The sequence below is a fragment of the Brachycentrus maculatus genome, unplaced genomic scaffold, assembly GCF_059751285.1.
Source record: "Brachycentrus maculatus isolate JH-2025_06_01 unplaced genomic scaffold, ASM5975128v1 h1tg000470l, whole genome shotgun sequence".
Lineage (NCBI taxonomy): Eukaryota > Metazoa > Arthropoda > Insecta > Trichoptera > Brachycentridae > Brachycentrus > Brachycentrus maculatus.
The window spans coordinates 649,423-672,816 of NW_028281217.1; the positions used below are offsets into that span (position 1 = coordinate 649,423).

Consider the following 23,394-nt stretch of genomic DNA (forward strand, 5'->3'; position numbering starts at 1 on the left):
GAGTAGTGTGGTTGTCAATAATGGGTAGAATTGGTGAATGTTACACGTGTGTAAAGTGATCACTTAAACCAGCCTATGACGGTCGTAAGCCCCGTAAATGCCCAGACTTCCATATTCTTCTTCATCTTTGATGAGATATCAAAAAATAATATAACAATCCTTTTAATATACAAAATATAAGAATATGGGTCTATGGGTATTTACAGGGCTTATGACATTGTTGGCTGGTTAAGTCATCACTTTACGCATGCATGTTTTCCTCTCCATGCATGATTGACAACCACACAACGAAGAATGTTGGAACTCCTAGATATTTTTGATCATATTTTCTGTTCATTTATTAGAAAATTTTCTATTATTTATTGATTCGGCATTAACATTGTGGAATGACATGATTATTTTATTAAAATTAAACACTTGAATATACCACTTTAATGAGTTTTATTTTTATTTACGACTAGTTTCGAAAACGACAGATGTTTTCAACTTCTGGTACAAATTAAAACTAACGAACAAAAATATATTTAGATAAAATATATTAAACATATTAGATAGAAGCGGTATTTATGAAATTTCTTGCGATGACTGCGATAAAAAATATACTGGCCAAACTGCGAGAAGTCTAAGAATTAGAATAAGAGAACATCGCCGTAGACTAACAAGTAATTATTTTTCGGATTTTTCATATCATTTCATGGAAACTAACCACTCATTTGACTCTCATACACTTAAATTATTACACTCTGTTACAAATAAAGGTCAAGTCATGAATAATTTAGAAAATTTTGAAATACATAAAAATTTAAATTCAGATAAAACAATAATTAATAATATACTGTTTCAAAATACGTCACCATTATTATCAATGTTTCCTTTTACAAAAAATCTTGTTCCTTAACCCCCCTCCCTATATTTATTAACCTATATATACACCTAAATGTATTTTTATTCGTTAGTTTTAATTTGTACAAGAAGGTGAAAACATCTGTCATTTTCGAAACTAGTCGTAATTAAAAATAAAACTCATTAAAGTGGTATATTCAAGCGTTTAATTTTAATAAAATAATAAATTTTCTGTTCATGCAAGCCAGCAATGATTTTTTGTTCTCTTCCCATGAGCCACCTATCCATATTGGCACCGATATACTAGGAATTTTATCGTAGCTGCAGGAATATGGCAAGTAAACACAGTACGAGATAACTCCTAGGCAGCGTCTAGGCAAAGAACGCAATCTACAAGTTATCTCGTAGTTGAGAGACAACGTGTTAAAAAGTTCAAACAAGTATCAGTCAAGCGTCTCAACCCCATTTAGCAAAGTCGCCGTCTTTGAAGTCACCAAATTTGAAGCGCTTTAGACTCGGGGGAAGATCATGGACGGTGTCCAGAATCTCTGGATAGTTCCAGGACATCATGCTGGAGACGTCGGAATCATGGGAGCACATGGTCTCCACAAATGCTTGCTCCAGTGCGGGGCTGTCTGCGAGGCCACGCTTCCGCCTGTTGACCAGCCAGTTCTGAAGAGTGGGCGGCTCTTGAGTGGATGTCGAAGCCGCGGCCTCCACCTTCGGACTCTCGGCTGAAAGTGAAATATGCTCAGCGTTAGACGCTATATTTTTGAATTGAGATTCTAATCACAACATTTTGATTGTGACCAAATACTTGTTCACAAATCTGGATTATATCCAATTATAGGAATTATTTTTCATATTATTTTTTGACAGAATAATATGAAAAATAACTGCTCAATAAAAAAAACTAATTTTTTCTATTATTTTTAGGAGTTATTTTTGTATTTAATATTTATTTTTATTTGGACTCACTCAAAATGTTGTAAATTAATTAACTGGTCAAATCATAAGTTTAAATAGTAAAATGAAAAGGATATTTTCTAGCGTTTCTCATGTATGTGATTATAATCCAGGGTTCAGTCCTCACCGAAAGAGTTTCTATTCAATAAAAAGCTTCTTTCATCTCAGCAATAGATGTCTCTAGTGAAATTCTAGTGATTCAAGCACTTTTTTTCGAAATTGAACCATATATATAAAAGTTCTAAGAATTTGAGTAGTGTGGTTGTCAATCATGGGTAGAATCGGTGAATGTTTCATGGGTGTAGAGTGATAGCCTATGACGGCCGTAAGCCTCATAAACGCCCAGACTTCCAAATTCTTCATCATCTATGTTGAGATGTCAAAAAAATTAATTTAATTGAAATTCACAGTGTTTAACTTTTTTTTATATTGAATAAATTGCATTTACTGTAACAATGTAACAAAATATCAAAAAACATAAAATGAAACTTTGAGCAAAATCTATTTTATTTAATTGATTTCAATTGATGAAAAACACAGAGCTATTGCTTCAAATATAAATTATACTGTGAATTTTTTAAGTGCAACCAAAACCAAAGTGTAAAGTGCGAACACATCGCTCAGTCCTTTAAACAACGTCATAAATCAAAAATCGACAATTTTCAGTTGTGCATGTTTGCGGAATGCCCAGAAAATGTACTATATCCCAGCAAAAGCGGGATATTTTTAACTTAATACTTACCCGCTACAGGGCAGAAAGTGTTGTTTTTGCATTTTGAAGAAAAGGCATTGTTTAAATATTTTCTTAAATATACTAAATATTTTTCGAATGGAGAAAAAACATTCAGGTTTTACCTAAAAAGATCTGTTGCACAGTAGTTCAAGTTCAAGTTCAATAAGTGGCTTGATATTCATTTTCAATACATTTCATTATATTTTTAAGCTTTACAAACAATCTCCTGAAAAATCAAGTTTTTTAATATATGACGTTGTTGAAAGGAGTGAGCGACATGACTGCATGTGTAGATTCCGCAGCACTTATGGTCGGAACGCGCCTGGGATACGTACCGTCCCGTCGAAGCTGATCCAGTCTCTCCCGGGAGTAGTGAGAGTATCGGCACATGCCGCCGAATGCGCAGTGTCCAGTACTCAAAAACCTGTGACAGGGATTCTTGCCACTCTCTTCAGCAAGGATCAGAGACGCCTCTGTAAGATTAATGATTTATTTAACAATAAAAAAAAACCCTTTAAAAATAACCCTTTATTTAATTCATCCCATAAAGACTATAGGGCAGGGGTTCCCAATCTTTTTTGGCCCGCGGCGCACTTACAAACTTAGTATTTTGTTACGGCGCCCTACATTAGTAAGCTATTTGGAATAGATATAGGGTCTTTCAATAAAGACTTTCAATCTTTCACAGTTAATAGCGACCATATTTATGTATTTATTTATCTGGGATTTTTACAGCCATAACAATACAAAGAATTCAGAATTGAAACAGAGAAAAAAAAATATATTTGTGGTTTCGGATAATGATAGAGGATCGACTCACGGCGCCCCTCTTTACTTTCTACGGCGCACCAGGGCGGCGCGGTGCACACTTTGGGAACCCCTGCTATAGGGTATTTGTGCACTACACGGAATCACATGGAATTTTACCATCCGGCATGTCAGTTAGCATATAAAACGGATGATTGGCTTGGATTGGCTTGTGCTTTTGTCCATCTTTCTTCTGATCGGTGCTCTTGATCGGTGTGTGAACACGATGCGCGTAAATTCGATCAAGCTAAACTGTTCTAGTCACTTTAATTTTTCAAAACCGTACTGCCGGACTGTAAAATTCCGTGTAGTACACAAGCGGCTATATGATTAAACAATTAGTGTGTACTAATTATTTAAATTTACATTAATTGAAGATTTTGCTGAAATTATTTATTTAAAAAAAAAAAAACTGATTTTAATAGCTTCTCCATTCAATTTATAACTCATTTAGTATATTGTGGGTATACAGGCAAAAAACGTTAACTTTAAAATCCCTGTTTGAATAATCCCTGTAATTTAAAGCTTTCAGCCTGAATAAAATATCAACTATTAAACTTAAAGTTGAATTTACTTTTAAAATCACATTAATATGACATTTCAAACTACTAAGTGTATTTTGCATTCAAAATTGCATATTTTCGAGTAAATTTTTTTTCTCAGTACACCCATGATATACTCATTTTTAACTTTTTTCACTTATTTTTTAGTTTTTTATTTCTATTGAAATCAATTATTTGTGGTTTATATTAGCACTTTTAATCTATTTATACTTTTAACATCTATTGTATTCTTTCCAGTGCCTTTTATAATTTTTCTTTTACCTAAAATAAAATGTATACCCACACACAGGCTATGCCTTTGTGGGATCTTTTTTTTTGTATTAATATGATAGAATATTTTTGTAAATGTAATTATATTAATTACATTGTGAAATGCAAAATAAAAGATACAAATAATAAATTCAATTGACTGGAAAACTATAGAACCTGTGTGACAAATTGAAATATAAATAATTAAACCTCAACACATTGTTGTCGGACGGTTTTTTCATCAACACCGACCCTATATTATACTCTGACAGTCTGCCGCCCGACCCTATGGATACTAAAACTCTTTCATCATCTTCTGATGAACTAACGAGCCAAAATAAAAGCAATGAGTCAAGTTTCTCTGAAAACGCTTACCCATATATTGATGGTAGTAGTCTTTCATTGTCCTCTGGTGAATAAGTGAGTAGCGATGCTTCTTGACAGACTCAGTCGTTTCCACAAATGACTTGTCGCAATATTCGCAAAAATATCTGCGCCCCATCGTAACTTCATACACAGACTAACTAATTTTATATAACTTCGTATAATAATGCAAAATACTTGTCGGGCTTTAAGACTATTATTAACTATACAAACGTTTTTAAAACTCGGCACAACTGGAACAAGCTTACCCCAAAACAAACACCAGCTCCAAAAGTCAAAATATTTATGACATTTCATAATAGCCTTATTGCATACGTCAATTTTATGAATTCGTTTTTTTATTTCTGAATTTTTATTCCATCTTTGGAATTCAATCGAGAGCAATATTTTGACTTTAAGAAACATATACAACAAATTAAACAAATAAATGTTGTGATTTTTTAAAACACGTTAAATCTAATGTTTCTTTAGACTGAGGATTATCCTTCTCCGGTTTCGGAAAACTATATAAGCTAAGGCTAAATAATTTTTTCCATATAGTTTATTGACGGAAGCGTTTAAAAGTGAAATATAAGTCCGAACTGATCAAAAAGCTGAACATGTAAAAAGTGAGATGTTTTCGATTTTTTTTAAAACCCAATAAAGGCAAAATATAAAACAAAACTCTAAAAAAATGGAAATCACGGTTTGAAGCTTTGCTTGTTTCATATTGTCATCAGCTTTAAGGTCGAAATTGGTCATTGTCTATAGATTGAGAACGGTAAAAAAATAACAAGTTTATTTTATCGCTGGTTCTGTATATTCACATCTACTAGATATTTCATATTTAATAAAAAAATAGATATTAAATAGCGATAACAATGATTCAAGAAATACTGATTCGATAAAAAGTAATAAATTTTATACCTGTTCATTTTGAATAGTTTAGTGGTGTTTAATTTTTTTATCAGAGGCATAAGAAAGTTTAGATAAAGAAACAACTCGAGTAAATATTTGAAAATATTTGGTAAAATTCTTAAATCAGATAAAAAATATCAAATCTTGAATCGGTGTTTGTAAGCCGTAGCCGTGTTGTCGATTTATTTGTGATTTAAAACAAATAATTTTAAGCCGATCATATCTGTGATTAAACAAGATTAAATGAACGCTACTTGATAAACATATGTAACTAAGTTGCCTGTCGTAAAAATGTTGTCATCCTAGAAATACGGCTACAAATAAGCTATATTGTATATTAGTACCTACGTTAAAAAAAATACAACCAAAATATATCTAACAAATATATTCTAAAATGTTCATTATGTTTAAAAAAGGGTTATGCCAATATTTGTAAGTGTCGTAAGTTCAAAACTGTCAGGACGATATGGCAAATTTTTAAGATTTTAAATCGTTTTTTAGGTGATACGGTTTTTCTAGGTTACTTAGTCCCATATTTAAAATTTACAACACCTTAACCCTGGACAATGACATCTGCTTCTAAACGGCCATAAAAATATGTGTAGAACAATTTCGACTGCGCAAATTTTTGGCCTAGTCTTTTCTAAATCTTATATTTTAGTTTCCGTGTTTTTTTTGTATGTCGATTTATGAATGGAAAAGAGAATTAAGAACGTTTCTAGTACCTCGTTACGCCATGCATTTGTCAAGCAGTCGCGCGCCCGCGATGTGTCACTCCGCGATTGTTTATCGTCCGTACACGCTAACGTAAATGTTATTGCGCGGCAAAATAATGAGAAAACGCACTGTGAGATGTATTATAATTAAGTGATTAATTTAAGGTGTACACTCGTGTCTAGTTAGTGCATAAATCCGTGTGTTTTTGTAACAGTGTAATCTGGCAAGATGGCGGCCTCCCGAAGCCGTGTCCAGCAAACCAAAAACATATCCTCGATTTTTTCGAAACTGCACGGAGCGTTCTCGGACGCGGTCTGCCCGCCGAAAATGGCCACGGATAAAAGGACGCTGGATAAGACATGGAAGTTGATGGATAAAGTCGTGAAATTGTGCCAGCATCAGAAGATGAACTTGAAAAACAGCCCTCCCTTCATCCTGGATATTCTGCCTGACACCTATCAGAGACTTCGAGTCATCTACTCCAAATACGAGGACAACATGTCCGCGCTGAATTCCAACGAGCATTTCAACATATTCATCATCAATTTGATGAGGAAATGCAAGCAGACCATCAAACTGTTCAAGGAGGGTAAAGAGAAAATGTTCGACGAGAACAGCCACTACAGGCGGAATCTAACGAAACTCAGTCTCGTCTTCAGTCATATGTTGAGTGAATTGAAAGCCATTTTTCCTAACGGGACATTTGCCGGTGATCAGTTCCGCATAACTAAGAGTGATGCAGCAGAATTTTGGAAAAGCAACTTCGGTAACAGGTAAGAGAAACGAATGTTACCCGACCATTTTCGACACGATTTTTTCATTGAACCCACAATCATTCTAAATTTGTACTAAATAAGTGTGTATTTTTAACATTCTGATGCTATTTTTACATTCCGTAAATAATTTTTGACCGATTTAACGTTTCATAAAAATAAACAAGATTGTTATCGGAAGAAATAAGTCTAAAATAATAACTTAAAATAACCCTGCCTGGAAACAATTTGATTTTTAAAAAATTGTTTTTCTTGTGTAACTTTTAATCAAAATTCTTCTTCTGGCCTCTATCCCGAATGGTGCATAGGGCACCGCATTAAATCGACGCGATATTTACTCGATCGTGATTGTACGAATTGATTGAAGATTATATTGTATGGAATGGAGGTCTAGTACCGACACAAATATACGGAAGCGAAACATTGAATTGGCAAAAGAAGGATGACAGCAGAGTGAGCACAGTTAAAATGCGTTCCCTCGGACGAATGTGTGGAAAAGACGAATGTGTGGAAAAATCGTCGTATGATATAATTAAAAACAAAGATTTTTAAAATTATTTTTATTTCATCATATACATGATTGCAAATTAGAGTAATGCGCCCTCACATGTGCCGAAGGCACATTTTACAATGTGTCTTGTGTTTGTGCAATCAAATACGCATGGCCGAATGATGCGATCTATTTCAGATCTACCCACCTGCATTATCCATTTATGAATAGCTCTTTTATATTTTGTGTCTATTTTTAATGACTTTATAGATAATGGAATATATTAGAAAGCAATCTAAGCATATAATCAAGGGATAATTGAAAAGTTTATAAAATAAAACAAAATTTTCTTTTAATTTTTTTTTGTTGGTACTTTTTTCCAATTGGTTTCGACAAGAACCTTACCATCTTCAGGGATGGACATGTACTCATAGTAATTAAGTACATATTTAGTACACGTCCATCCCTGAAGATGACGAGATTCTTATCGAAACCCGTTGGAGAGAAGTTCCTAAAATAAAATTGGTTAAAAATTAAGTTATTGTTTTTATAAAGTTTTATAAAATGTGACAAAATATTTGCAACAAAATATTCAAGAAAAATAAATTTAAAAAGTTAATTTTTTAAAGAGAAATATTTGTGTTTTTATTATTTATACAAATATTTCTATTTCATACTATTTCTGTGAGCCTAAGCGGCTAATTAATAGAAATAGGTATCAAATTGTGGTAGGGTGGGTTCGAACCGTGAAACTCTGACTCAAGAGTCCGCGACACTAACCACGGGACCACAACCCGACACTCAAATATGAAAGGGTTATAAAAATAATTTGTGACAGTTTCCTTATCATTCACATATATTTATATTACCATACCACACAATGATTAAAGAAAACACTTAGGTTTTTACCATTTGAATTTTATTATAGACTACATGTTTCAGAAGTTATACTTCCATCATTCAGGTCTGTATAATAACTATTATTATACAGACCTGAATGATGGAAGTTTAACTTCTGAAACATGTAGTCTATAATGAAACTCAAGTGGTAAAAAACTAAGTGTTTTCTTTAATCATTGTAACATGTCTTACCACAAAGTTAATGCCGAAACAATAAATAAAATACCATACCACACAGTTAACAGTGCTTTTGAAATACAAAATAATTTGAAGTTAAAATTTTCATGAACCTTTATTTCATGTTTATAAAAATTATTTATAGGATAATCAGAATTTTTGTGGTAATGCGGTCAGTTGCTGGAATTCAATGATTAAAATATGAATTTCCCCTTTTCCCGCATCGAGAAGTACACATCGCTCACTCCTTTCAACAACGTCATATATAAAAAAACTTGATTTTTCAGGAGATCGTTTTTAAAGTTTAAAAATATAATAAAATGTATTAAAAATAAATATCAAGCCACTTATTGAACTTTTTACTGTGCAACAGATCTTTTTAGGTAAAACCTGAATGTTTTTTCTTTATATGAAAAATGTTTAGTAAATTTAAAAAAATAATGAAACAATACCTTTTCTTCAAAATGCAAAAACAACACTTTCTGCCCTGTAGCGGGTAAATATTAAGTAAAAAATATGCCGCTTTTGCTGGGATATAGTACATTTTCTGGGCATTCCGAAAACATGCAAAACATGAAAATTGGCGATATTTGATATATGAAGTTGTTGAAAGGAGTGAGCGATATAATGTAAACCGGAAATGAATGTTTAATTCGTAACATTTTGTGTGTCCAAATTCTTGGTCACAAATCTGGATTTCCCACTTAGTAGTTTTTTTTAATTTAAAAAAATAAAATTTTGGGTACATAGATACATTTGTTTTTACATTTTATTAATTAAATGTACTACGGCTCTTTAGGCATGGCCTGTGTTGAGCCGAAATACTTACATGTTAATACAATAAAGAATTTTTTTTATATATTTTTTTTAAATTACTAGTTTTTATACAATACAAGATAAAATAATAATTTGCTCAAGAATATTTATTTATATCGAAATATAAACATAGCCAGTGACAGGTCGTAAGCCTTGAAAATACCCAGACTGCCATATAAGTATTCATCTGTGTTGCGATTTCAATATAAATATCTCCTAATTGGAGAAACCCAGATTTGTGAACAAGAATTTGGACACACTCGAAATGTTTTGAATAAAATCACTGGCCTATTTATCAGCTTAATAAAAAAATAATATTTTCAGGCGTCTCCTAGTATGTAAAATAATTCGGGAAGAATCCTTACATACTTGTATATAAATTATTGAAAAAAAAAAACATTTTTTTTACTTGATTATTATTTTGTTACGACTAGTTTCGGAAGCTACATATGCTCCCATCTACGGGTTAAACCACCCTACCTTCGGGTTATCTTCAGGCATATTTTTTTATAAACAAGAAAACTAATCACAGCGTTTGTTGTCACAAAATATTGTCAGGGATGAAACCTGACAAAAATTTCTCAGTGTATCCGGTACGTATTAAATATTTTTGGAACATATATCGCTCATTCCTTTCAAGAACGTCATAAATCAAAAATCGTCAATTTTCAGTTATGCATGTTTTCGGAATGCCCAGAATATGTACTATATTCCAGCAAAAGCGGCATATTTTTAACTTAATATTTACCCGCTACAGGGCAGAAAGTGTTGTTTTTGCATTTTGAAGAAGAAGTATCGTTTAATTATTTTTTTAAATAAATTACATATTTTTCAAATGGAAAAAAAACCTTCAGGTTTTACCTAAAGAGATCTGTTGCACAGTAAAAAGTTCAATAAGTGGCTTGATATTTATTTTTAATACATTGTACTATATCTTTAATCTTTAAAAACGTTCTCCTGAGACATCAAGTTTTTTGATTTATGACGTTCTTGAAAGGAGTGAGCGATATCTTTTCTCGTGCGCGTAGGACACACGGGTTAGCGCGGAATAGTGAAGAAAAACCGCGCGTATCACGTACGTTCGCATGTGTAGGTCGGTTAAATATAAACGTAAAGTTGTCTAAGATTTCGGCCTTAACTCTTCTTAAGAGTTATCACCGGAAACAGAATTCCATTCACCCTTATCTGTCCACACCGGATGGTGTGTTATAATAACTTAAACAATATTTACGATATTGTAACATGTCGTAAAAAAAAACAATAATACTATCTAATATACATACACACATAAATATATATAATGTTAATTTTTTTTTGGTGCATATATATCATATATGACAAATCATACATCGATTTGTCGCACATTCTTCTGAGAGATCGCATTTCGACTGCATTCAGTCTACTTTCATCCTTCTTTTGCCAACTCCATGTTTCACTTCCATACATTAGAGTTGGAACCAGGCCTCCGTTGTGCACTGCCAGTTTAGCTTCCGCTGATAGGTTTTTATTTGCCATAACTGATTTCAGTGCACCATTAACTTTGTTCCCAGCGTTCACTCTCCTTTCTAAGTCTTTATCAATCTTTCCATCCCTAGAAAACATACTACCCAAATACACGAAATCATCTACCTGTTCTAAAATCTCTCCGTTTACCAATATTTCACTTCATTTTCCTTGTGACTTTCATTTTCCTTGTGAAATAAGATAACGTTTTATTATTTTAAATCCTTAAAAATACACCGTTACCCTTAGATTCACCTTCGTTAGTGTATAAAATTACTTCCAAGTCTACAATATAATTAGCGTAAGAAAACGCTACAGTGCTCTGTTAACGCGAACCGAGTATAATGAGATGTACTTTAATTAACATCAAATTTTAATATTAATTTATACCATTCATTTTCTTTCATCTTACTTTTATTTTTATTCAAATTTACATACTTTCTAAAGTCTAAATTTATTCCAAAAATTAGATTATTCTAAATTTCTAGTAAGATTTGTTTTTAATTTGCGTACATTTTCGTTGGTAATATATTATTAGATTAAAACCAATATTTTTAGCTTTTCCACTTTATTTTTTTAAATGTTCAAGTACTATCTGCCCACTGATTGCAAACGGCTATATATGGTATCAAACGTTTTGATCAATATCACTAGTCCGTCTTTGGTCGGTTGGAAGATATTGCTTTTTAGCAATAAGCCCGCCAATGTACTTTTTATTTTCTGTACATGAAGTTTAAATAAATAAATAAATAAATAATTTTTTATTTGACCAGCGACCGGGTTTCGTCGTTACTGACATCACCAGTCTGATGATGTCGGTAACGACGAAACCCGGTTGCTGGTCAAATAAAAATAAAGTAGAAAAGCTAAAAATATTGGTTTTAATCTAATAATATATTAAAAATGCAATTCCATCACGAAGTGTCAGTGGATAATATAAATCTATTTTCGTTGGTTATAAATTGCAAATATCTTTTGTAGCGTCCCTATAATCCCGCGATCCCTTAAACGAATGTGCGGAAAAATGGACGTATTACAGAGTTACGAATGAAGATACTAGAAGAGAATTTAAAGCTGAATTAAAAAATCACTCCTTACCTTTCAATAACTCTTTTCTTTTCAAAACCATATATTTATTCCAAAAAGAAAACATTTTTTTTCAATACAAAAACGGTGTTTCAATAAAAAATATCCATTACGTCAAATGTTACCTGGGTTTAAGGCCCAGTATTCCATAAGTCACAACCTAATTTTTTCTAAACCTAGGTAACATGTTACGTGTGTAATTGATTTTTTCTTAAAAAACACCGTTTTGGTACATAGGTAGTAATTGGAAATAGGAGCAGGGGAACACCGAGGTTAACTTGACATGATCGAGTATTTCAAATACTTGGGTGTGGTCAAGTCAGGAGTCGGAATAATTGGCGTTTATGCACGATGAGATGCATATATTGCATGATATATCGTAGTCATACAGGAGAAAGGAACCAAGTGCATTTTTTACTATTTGATATCTTACTAGCTTAATATTGCCCTGAAAAAATCCCAAGGGATTTTAAACTTGGAAGTATAACATATTGACTTGTCAAAAATGACTAACTGCATGAATTTACAACATTTTGAGTGTGTCCAAATACTTGTTCACAAAATCTGGATTATCTCCAATTACAGGAGTTATTTTCATATTATTATTATTTTTTTTTGACATCTCATCAAAGATGAAGAAGAATATGGAAGTCTGGGCATTTACGGGGCTTACGACCGTCATAGGCTGGTTTAAGTGATCACTTTACACACGTGTAACATTCACCAATTCTACCCATTATTGACAACCACACTACTCAAATTCTTGGAAGTTCTAAATATATTAATCAATTTAGAAACCTTGTTCATGAATCACTAGAACTTCACTAGAGACATCTATTGGTGAGATGTAAAGAAGTAAATGCCCAGACTTCCATATTCTTCTTCATCTTTGATGAGATGTCAAAAAAAAAAAAATTAAAACTGCATGAATGTTTATTTTCTTGCCAAGCAATAGTGACTTAAATGGCCCTCCTGAACATTTTACGTTTTGGCAGTTGGTCACTTTCTCCTGTACCACTACGATGTACTCAATAGTGAAAGAAGTTAAAAAATATATATAAAAATATTTTTTCAACATATAAGTATTCTAAATAATGAAAAACATATCCAATATATATTCTTTTAAAAAATCTGGCGTGGAAAGACGTGTCACCTCTTCGGCGGTTAGGTTAGGTTAGCAAATATTTCCTTAATAATGTTGTCTGGTTTAATTAGGAATAAGACTATACTAAGGATTGGAGAGTTACCATGAGTCCATATGTGGAAGTCCTCACCAAAACGTTACATTTCCATTATAAATGATTTTAAGTAATCAGGAATTAAAGCTTTTAAAATTGTTTTGTTTTATTTTTTGTTTCAGCATTATGAACATTATTTCATTCCACTCTCATAAATTAGAATTATTACACCTTGTTCCACTTAAAGGCCAAATTATGAATTATTTAGAAAATTTAGAAATCCAAAAAAAACTAAACTCTAATAATAATTTATTAAATAATATATTGTTTCAAAATTCTTCACCTTTGCTTTACATTTTTCCTTTGTTTTCAAACTCCGCCCCTTGACTAACCCCCTCCCCCTAACTTTCACCTCTCCTTATTTATAGAACAATTTCATATTTTTTATATTTTAGTTATTATACAGACCTGAATGATGGAATTTTAACTTCTGAAACATGTAGTCTTTAATAAAACTCAAGTGGTATGAAACAAGTGTTTTCTTTAATCATTTTTATGTTTTGGTGCGATTAAATTATTTCATATTGGTTTAACACAGGATTGGTCGCGTTTGGTCGCGACTTTAATTAAGATTTCGATAGAATACAGTAAACAGAACAGATTTGCATTCAAAGGATTTTTTGTGCAACATTGGAAGTGTAACTTTTTGGTGAGGACCTCCACATATAGGCCTGAAGGGGTTCACATGGACTTAAAATGACGTCAAGGAGCCTGGCATGGTGTTGAACGCCAGCTAGTATAATAATGAAGGGTCATCGCGATACTATAATGGGTCGTCGAATTGCGTAATGCATTGTCGATTGTCATATGTAAAATAAAGTAAAAATGACTTGTCCCATTGTGTCAATGCGCCTGGACGAATTTAGACGCACAATGGGTATTGTTTTGTTCGCGTGTGGATATTCACGTACGCGTAGTCGTCCCAGTTTAGCGATGCACGTGACCGGACGTGATGGAATATAGTTTTTTATTCACCTAATTTTCGCTTGAACATTTACAAAATTTTATGCCTTTTTTCTCTTCAAAATCTTCTTTAAAACGTAATGAAAAATATTTTGTAGATTAAAAGAATTGTTCACTTTGTGGTATGGTAATATAACACACTCATTATCATTCATCGTTCACTTTGTGTAATACCACTTTTAAAAAACACGTGTAATACACGTTTTGGCCAACATTCTTTTCAGAGATCGCATTTCTACTGCATTCAGTCTGTTTTTTTTTTCACATGTTATTTCGATGCAGCGCTTATTTCATGTGCAAGTTTAAACTGGGAGGACTTTGTTACGATGATAAGATTTTATATTCGTGTGTTGATTGTATTGAATGGATTAAAAAAATAAATCTCACAGTATACACAAAATGGACATATTATCATCTAGGGACTGTTTCACCAGCGATTGTTCGTGTTTTTAAATTATCTTTATGTGATTTGTGTTACTCAGTAAGCCAGTGCCCTTTACACCATTACACTTGCGATATTTTAGACTGAAGTAATGGTAAAATTTTGAAAACGTTATATTAGGGAGGTTCTTCGAAATAGCCTCGTTGAATTAGCTCGACTTTTTTATGATGTCAAGGGATCTTGCATCCCTTATGTCACTGTGACCTTATTAGGTCTATTGTGACCTCCCTCTGTGACATATATCACTCTCAAGACATACGTGAGTCATGTAGCTCACCACCTGTCTTGGTGGTAGGAGCTTCACCTTCTCGGAGTCCAGTAGTGGTCCTCCCAAGGATGTGACTTCTATTGCGAGCGAGTGCGTCACAGTTATAGAGAATGTGGAAGGGTGTTTCGTTATCAGCTTGGCTTACGTCTGCATATTTTTATTTTATTTACTCTTATCTGCACTCAATAGTGCATAAGCCACTGCATTAGATCGACTAATGTTAGGTTGTCCGTTACTATGTTAAGGCAAGGTGATCAGTCTTATACTACAGGTACCAGTCTAGGGTAATATTGAATAAAAATTAGGGCTGAAAATCTCTTGTATTTGTTTTAAAGCCCTTGGAATCGTACAAGGGATTCTAGTAAAACGCGCTAAGAGTGTCAGAAATGAAGACTGTAAGGAGCATATCTGGCAAGAGTCTACGAGACAGAATAAGGAACTGTCGTAGTCGCTTTTCAAAACCGGACTGTCGGACGGTAAAATTCCGCGTAGTGCACAAACGCTTTAAGAGTGGTCCTTAATATATTCCTTGATTGAAGTCTGTCCGAAAGTTGAATGTCTTCATGCCCATGAAAATGCAAACTGTTCTCTTTTTTTGGATGTGTGATTCGCATGCAAAGTACAATGGAGCACAGCTCGGCTGTCCAAACTTAAAACACAGTAAGGGACATTTTTTTGTAGTACGTTTTTTTGCATTTTTGGACTAAGTAGAATCTACTCGGATGTCCAAACTCAAAACACAGTATGTCCCTTACTGTGTTTTGAGTTTGGACATCCGAGCTCTCATTCAGCTACAGGAAGTCGTACGAATATGTAATTATTTTTGTCATATGATTCGATCAATATATATTCAAAAAATCTCATCTCATCAAATATATTCAAAAAATCTCATTACTACATACATGAAGAAGAATATGAAAGTCTGGGCATTTACGGGGCTTACGACCGTCATAGGCTGGTTTAAGTGTCGCTTTACACACGTGTAACATTCACCAATTCTACCCATTATTGACAACCACACTACTCAAATTCTTGGAAGTTCTATATATATGAACCAATTTAGAAACCTTGTTCTTGAATCACTAGAACTTCACTAGAGACATCTATTGGTGAGATGTAAAGAAGCTTTTTATTAAGCAGAAACTCTTATATTAGTATGTGAGGTCCGAGTCCTGGATTATAATCACACACATGAGAAAATCTTCCCCAGACTTCCATATTCTTCTTCATCTTTGATGAGATGTTAAAAAATAATATGAAAATAACTTCTGTAATTGGAGATAATCCAGATTTTGTGAACAAGTATTTGGACACACTCAAAATGTTGTAAGTTAAACATTAATTAAATATTTACGTTTTATCTGATTTTAAATTATTATGTATTTGTTAATTTTCTCAACTATTCATGATTTGACCTTTATTTGTAACAGAGTACTTATATTACTTATATTCCTGTATAAAACATTAGTATAAATGGCGCCCGTAACAGTTTATCGATTTACCGTGTAGGTACTTGGGAAGAGCTTAAAGTGGACGTTGTTCGTGCGGTTACTGTAATCTCACCACAATTCCCTATAGCGTCTTGAAAAAAGTATATTCTCCCGTTTTGCGGATTAACGGGAGCCGGCTCTGGAGAACGGTGGACGCATTTGCTTTACCTTTTCAGGTATACGACGTACTAATCATCGTGCTATCTTCTTTATACTACATGCAAGCGCCAGACGGGCATCTTTCTCTTTGTCTCGTATAATGTTTTATGTTCGTCACTCTAGCGGACGATGACGATGACGATACCGAGTCAGTGCTGACTTAGTATTGTTATCGTAAAAATTAATTTCACATCAGTACAGTCGCGTCAGTGCTGACTTCAATATATATATTGATTATTTTCAAAGTCAGTCCGCCTCCCCCACCAGCGGTACTGACATCTAAACACCAAAATCAGTAGATCAGTCGCCGAATCAGCGTTGTAGGGTGTCCAAGGCTGTCATTTGAGGTCGTATCATACAAGATGAACATAGTGAAGGACATTGATCCCAAAAATTAAGCTAGGACACAAAATGCCTAAGCCTCATCTAGCGGAATGAAAGGGTTGTTGACAGTCAGCAGTCCGGCTTCTCCTGAGGAGTGCAACGTGGTTTCCTCCCAGCAATGAGCAAATGCTGACAAGTTCCCGATTGGCCCGCACTAGATTATCCCTCCTGTTAATAGAGAAAGATATCTCTTCTAACATATCCGCACTACATCGCAATCGCGTTGTATTAAGTAATTAGGACGACGTCTTAGTATCATCAAGACTTCGCTTCACTACAGACGTTCGCATTTGATCTACCGAAACATCATAGGAATATGGTGAATGCGACAATTTGCGACATGAATCCAGTGGTTCAGCGCATGGTTCCGTGGATGGATTCGAGTTTGGCAGCGAGTCGAGTAGCAGTGTGTGTATGTTATGTCGTCCGACGTCCGTTGCACATGCTGTTACTGAAATACCGGAGGGATCCGGTTCGCGGCGGTGCTGTCATCGCGCATCACATCCGGTCGGCGGTACCCCGACCTACGCGACTCGAGTTGCGTACAGCCGTTCGGCCCGTGTCGCAAAGCGAGGCGCAAGATTCGGATATCTACATGATTTTTTAAAATATATACAAGTATTACAAAATATATATTTGTATAAATACCTGGAAGGAGGAAGGGAGGGAGGAAAAGGGGAAAAAGGAAAGATGAAAGGTGAAAACTGAAGTCAAAGACAAATTCTACGAAACGAGGGACACACCACAATATAAATGTCGACTGATGATGTTGAATGATCTCAGCGCTGACAGTGTCGAGTTGAACAATTTTATACCCATATTCATCGTTAAACAATTTTGATGAATGATAAATATAAGAACTTTGTTTAGAGTTGGTTCTACTCGTGGGAACCGCTAAGGTGTCAGTTGCCCTGGTGATTCGACTGGGAACTCTAAGACATATGCTTTCCAGCAATTTATATACACTGTTGGGGTCAGCTCTCCTCGTTCTTCGGGTTGTAGGTCCTTGGACAACGTCATCTAGGCCATGCCTTCGTATCATGTTACCTTTCTGTAGCATCCATGTATTCTTTGGTCTTCCTCTACATGCCTTTTGAGGAAGATCCATGTCAATTGCCTTGTTCACAATGTGAATAGACTCTCTACGTCCTATGTGTCCATACCATCTCAATCGCCTTTCCTCTACCTTACTATTGATGCCTGTTACAGCCAGGCTTCTACGAATGCGTGAACTCTTTATTTCATCTCTAAGGAACATTCCAGCTGATCATCTAAGCGTTCGCATTTCAGCAGTTTCCAGTTGCCTAGAGTAGGTGTTTTACATTGTCCAGCATTCGGAGCCATAGAGGAGTGCGGGCCTTACAATCGTTTGAAAGACTTTTCCCTTAAGTTTGGCTTATAAACTTGTGACAAGGTTTTACATACATGATCTTTCTACTGCGAAAAAGCAAAGATAACCACGCAATCCTTCAGTTCTTAGGTCGTCAACCGAATCCCAACAATCGCGCCTCAAAGTTTGACTATAAACGTGCAAAAATCCCGAACAATTTATGCAGAAAATCCACTCGTTATAATCTGAGCCGGGTTCGACAAACGGCGACCGTAGTGTGGGAACGTTTTTTGCCTTCATTCCTCGCGGAATGTTCTCAATTCTCACATATCAAATGCGTTTTTTATACACCGCATATATGACATTTTGATTCCAGTTTGCCGCGTAATGTCTCTATCAAATTGATATGCACATAACATTATGATGCTGTTTTTTTTAATGTGACATTTGAAGTAAATATATAGCTTGGGAGCGTTGCAAACAAGCTTTGAAAAATCGTAAAAATGAGAAATGAAAATCGAGAAATGGATAGCGCGCTATAGGACATTTTCGCAACTCAAAAATTTTATGTTGAAATTTTCGAAAACGCCCCAAAGCGCGCGATACGTTTAGAGGGTCCATTAGGATATTTATATGTTTACATGGAAATCTTAACATAGATGAAGAAGACTATGGAATAAAAAAATTTAAAACACCTCCTACCCCCTCTTCAGAGAACGCTAAAATTTGATTACAATCAATAAATTTATGTAATAATTTTTAAATCAAACAGATTTTTTGAGTCTACTAAGTTGTATTTTCTTTAAAAAAACACACAAAAATTAATATTGTTGCAATTGTTTCGCCTAGTTATGGCATTTTCAAACAAATTTGGCGAAACGATTGTCACAATATTCTTTTTAATAAAAATACAACTTTTTAGGCTCAAAAAATCTGTGTTTGATTTAAAAAGTACTAATGATCAAAGAAAACACTTGTTTTTTTACCACTTGAGTTTTCATATTATTTTTTAACATCTCATCAAAGATGAAGAAGAATATGGAAGTCTGGGCATTTACGGGGCTGACGACCGTCATCGGCTGGTTTAAGTGGCCACTTTACACACTGTAACATTCACCAATTCTACCCATTATTGACAACCACACTACTCAAATTCTTGGAAGTTCTATATATATATGAACCAATTTAGAAACCTTGTTCTTGAATCACTAGAACTTCACTAGAGACATCTATTGGTGAGATGTAAAGAAGCTTTTTTACTAAGCAGAAACTCTTATATTAGTATGTGAGGTCCGAATCCTGGATTATAATCACACACATGAGTTTTATTATAGACTACATGTTTCAGAAGTTAAACTTCCATCATTCAGGTCTGTATAATAACTATACTTTGTTATTATACAGACCTGAATGATGGAAGTTTAACTTCTGAAACATGTAGTCTATAATAAAACTCAAGTGGTAAAAAACAAGTGTTTTCTTTAATCATTGTAACATGTCTTACCACAAAGTTAATGCCGAAACAATAAATAAAAAGTACTACATTATATAAAATGGAGTTCTACAAATTAAACCCCAAATCAATAATTATACAATCAATAAACATTGAGTGTAAGTCCCTCTCCAAGCACAAGAGCTAAGTCTCTTTTTTGGTCAGGCATAGCATAACTAAAGAAGAAAACGCCTTAAGGTGGAGACTGACCTCCACATTTCGTCGTAACGTAACACGTTACGATGCGAGCATTCAGGCAGTCAGTACAGCGAGCCGAGCGCTCCATCCATAGTTTCGGATGCTCGCCGCGAGCGATGTTACGACGTTATGTTACGACGAAATGCTCCGGTCAGTCTCCATCTTTAGAATCAGATGTTTTATGAGAAGAAATCTTAAGTATATAATTTTTTAATTTTTTATTATAATATTAAACCAATAAAATAATGAAATTTCTCTACTTCGATGGGATACTAGTTTGGCCATTGCGACGAGCAGTTGTCCGTTCCAGGCGACAAACCGTGGGAAATGCGGTCAGCGTTCTTCGAAGGTGATCGCAATCGCGTTACCGTGACGCAACTTGGCGTTACGCAAACTGCACTCTATAATCCTTTATGTGGATGCATTTCACTGCATCTGAAAGGTCGTTAATCGTTTATGTGTATATATATATATGTATATATATATATGTATATATATATATGTATATATATATATATATATATATATATATATATATATATATATATATATATATATATATATATATATATATATATATATATAACTAACCAACTAACTAACCATCACGCCGCTTCCCCGCAGGGGTAGGCAGAGAGAATCGAACGCCACACTACTCTGTCTTTGCAAACATTCTTCGCCTCTCTACATTCATGCATCTCCTCATACATGCCCGACGATTATTACGACTCTTGTCCCGTCCGCTTTCAAGTATTTGATATACCTGATTGTGCCAGGTCTTCCTCGGTCTTCCTCAGTGTTGTTGTTGTGTTGCTGCCAACAAACATTAACAATAAACAATATGTGTAAGTCCCTCTCCAAGCACAAGAGCTCAGTCTCTTCATTGGAGAGAGCTGCGTTATTAATTTTAAGATTGTAAAAGTAGAAATGTCTAGAAAATTTATTATATATATTTTTTTTTAATTGTAACCACATTAAATAAATAAATAAAATATTGGCTGGTTTATAAATAGCGTGTGCACAAACCATGGTTTTATATCATGGCAAAGCGTAGTTAGGCAATGGCGAACTGACATTATGTGTACGTGTGTGTACGTACGAACAATGGATGAAATAATCCCATAGTGCAATCTAGTTTGTTACGCCATGTATTCATGGTATGTTAACGCAGGGGCGAGCATTTCATACGGGCAGAAAAGCAGTGCCTATCCTAACTCGTGACATATAAAAACTTAACAAGTACCTTCCCTACCTTACTAAGTAGTACCAGCTTACCTTACTACCTATTTCTACTGCCTACCCTACTAAATAGTACCTATTATTTTTGACATCTCAAAAAAGATCAAGAAGAACACGGAAGTCTGTGCATTTACGGGGCTTACGACCGTCATAGGCTGGTTTAAGTGATCACTTTAAACACGTGTAACATTCACCCATTCCACCCACGATTGACAACCACACTACTAAGTAGTTCCCAGCTCACCTTACTACCTACCTCCACTATCTATTTCAGATCTACCCACCTTTTTTGTAAAGAGAAATATTTGTGTTTTTATTGTTAACACAAACATTTCAATTTCATACTATTTCTACGAGCCTAAGCGGCTCATTATTAGAAATCGGTATCAAATTGTGGTAGAGTTGGTTCGAACCGAGAATCTCTGACTTAAGAGTCCGCGACACTAACCACGGGACCACAATCCGACAACTTCATTTATGAATAGCTCTTTTATACTTAGTTTCTATTTTTAATGACTTTATGGATTGTGGTAACAGGTTGTATAATTTGTTGTATTGTAATCAAATTTCTTGTCACCAAAAGATGTATTAGATTAAGCAAATTATTTAGCAGGTGCCCTTTTAAATGTTGCAAAATCCTTGTTTACACACTGGGAGACGCAGGGTAAGCAAGGATTTTAACACACCCAAAATGTGAGCTAAAAAATCTCTTGCAGCGATCTCGAACCCAGAACGTCTGACTCAGAGACCGCGCACGACTCCATTAACTCTTGGGTCGCTTCCGCGTCGCAATACTTACCGCATTCGAGCGGCGGCCTATTCCGCCGGCACTTCTCGTGAAAGGTCAATGCCGAGCCGCTTGTAGCATGCACACTGCGGAGAGTGGCCATTTGGGCCATTCACTGTGCTGCGAGCCGCGGCCCTTGTGCTAGCTAGCTCGGTCCATGCCGATCCAACCTGGCTTTGGTGGTTAGTTCATTACACCACCGTGCTGGAGGTCCCGGGTTCAAATCCAGGAGGTACTTAATGAAAATAAGCATTTTATTACTATATACTTTTTTTATATGTAAAGCTGTACAATTCCCGAACAAATAAAATAAATATTGATATCACAACTTAAATGATGAATATAATATGGAAGTCTGGGTATTTACAGGACCCATGACCCGTCATAGACTGGTTAAGGTGATCACTTTATAAACGCGTAGCATTTGTCATTCTACAACACTACTCAAATTAATTATATTTGATTTTTTTTTCGTTAGTTTTAATTTTTACCAGAAGATGAAAACATCTGTAAGTTTTCGAAACTAGTCGTATAAATAAATAAAACCCATTAAAGTGGTATATATATATATATATATATATATATATATATATATATATATATATATATATATATATATATATATATATATATATATATATATATAAATATATATTTATATATTTATATATAAATATATATATACATACATACGCTCGGCTACCGTTCTGGAGATCCCAGCGGGGGTCAAAAAAATTTAATATATTTTACACCAATATTTATTCGATATTACCCTGGTACCTTGAACTGAGTGCTGATCACCTTTTCTACATGTGTTAATGATCAAGATAACACTGCGTTTATATAATGCAGTTCCCTATGCACCATCGGAGTGCATCAGAATGTCAGTCACGACGAGACCCGGTTGCTGCTCAAATAAAACTAATGTGAAAAAAAAATACACAAATAGTTGCTATTTTATTCTATTAAATGCAGTTCCACCAAGAAATGTCAGTACAAAATTTTTTATATTAGTTTCTTTACCCTTCGTGCGATGCATACAAGCATGTGTCTGCCGCGAACGCCCGTTCGCACACACACGATCCTGTCACGTGCGCGTTATGTGCGCAGATGCAAGCGCAGGATGTGACTTTCGACGTAATCGGCATCATCCACATCAGGGCCGGACCAATTATCTTAGAGCGACTAGTCCCACTATGGGGTCAGTGGGTCGGCAGAGCGCGGAGACCTCGCGGGCATAGCGAGGAATGTCGAAGAGGAGAGATTATTAAATTTCTGGATGAAATTGAAATTGGATGCTGGGAACAGTGTGAATGGTGCACTGAAATATTCTTCTTATCCGCACCTAATGATGCATAGGGCACCGCGTCGTATAGAAGTAGTGTTATCTTGATCGTTAAATACACGAAAGGTGATCAACGCTTCAGGTACCAGTGCGGGGTGATATTTAATAAATATTGGACTGAAAAATCGTTAACGTCTTTTCTGACACTCTTCAAT

At 34.6% G+C, this 23,394-nt stretch overlaps 2 protein-coding genes across 3 annotated transcripts in view; one reads left to right on the forward strand and one right to left on the reverse strand.

The window, feature by feature from the left end:
- Positions 1–1,032: 1,032 nt before the first annotated feature.
- Positions 1,033–4,832, reverse strand: LOC148302249 (zinc finger matrin-type protein 5). The gene is made up of 3 exons (XM_088271918.1): positions 4,537–4,832; positions 2,878–3,015; positions 1,033–1,577 (listed from the first exon to the last, which is right to left on the reverse strand). Exons 1-3 carry the CDS (start codon positions 4,661–4,663, stop codon positions 1,300–1,302), a joined length of 543 nt encoding a protein of 180 aa, XP_088128044.1. The 5' UTR covers positions 4,664–4,832; the 3' UTR covers positions 1,033–1,299.
- Positions 4,833–6,180: 1,348 nt separating this feature from the next.
- Positions 6,181–23,394, forward strand: part of Cbl (E3 ubiquitin-protein ligase CBL) — a 56,654-nt gene continuing 39,440 nt past the window's right edge. For both annotated transcript variants that reach the window (XM_088271926.1, XM_088271927.1), the window contains exon 1: positions 6,181–6,932. In XM_088271926.1, the coding sequence (XP_088128052.1) occupies positions 6,388–6,932 (545 nt within the window). In that variant the 5' untranslated portion in view covers positions 6,181–6,387. The remainder of the gene's footprint in view (positions 6,933–23,394) is intronic.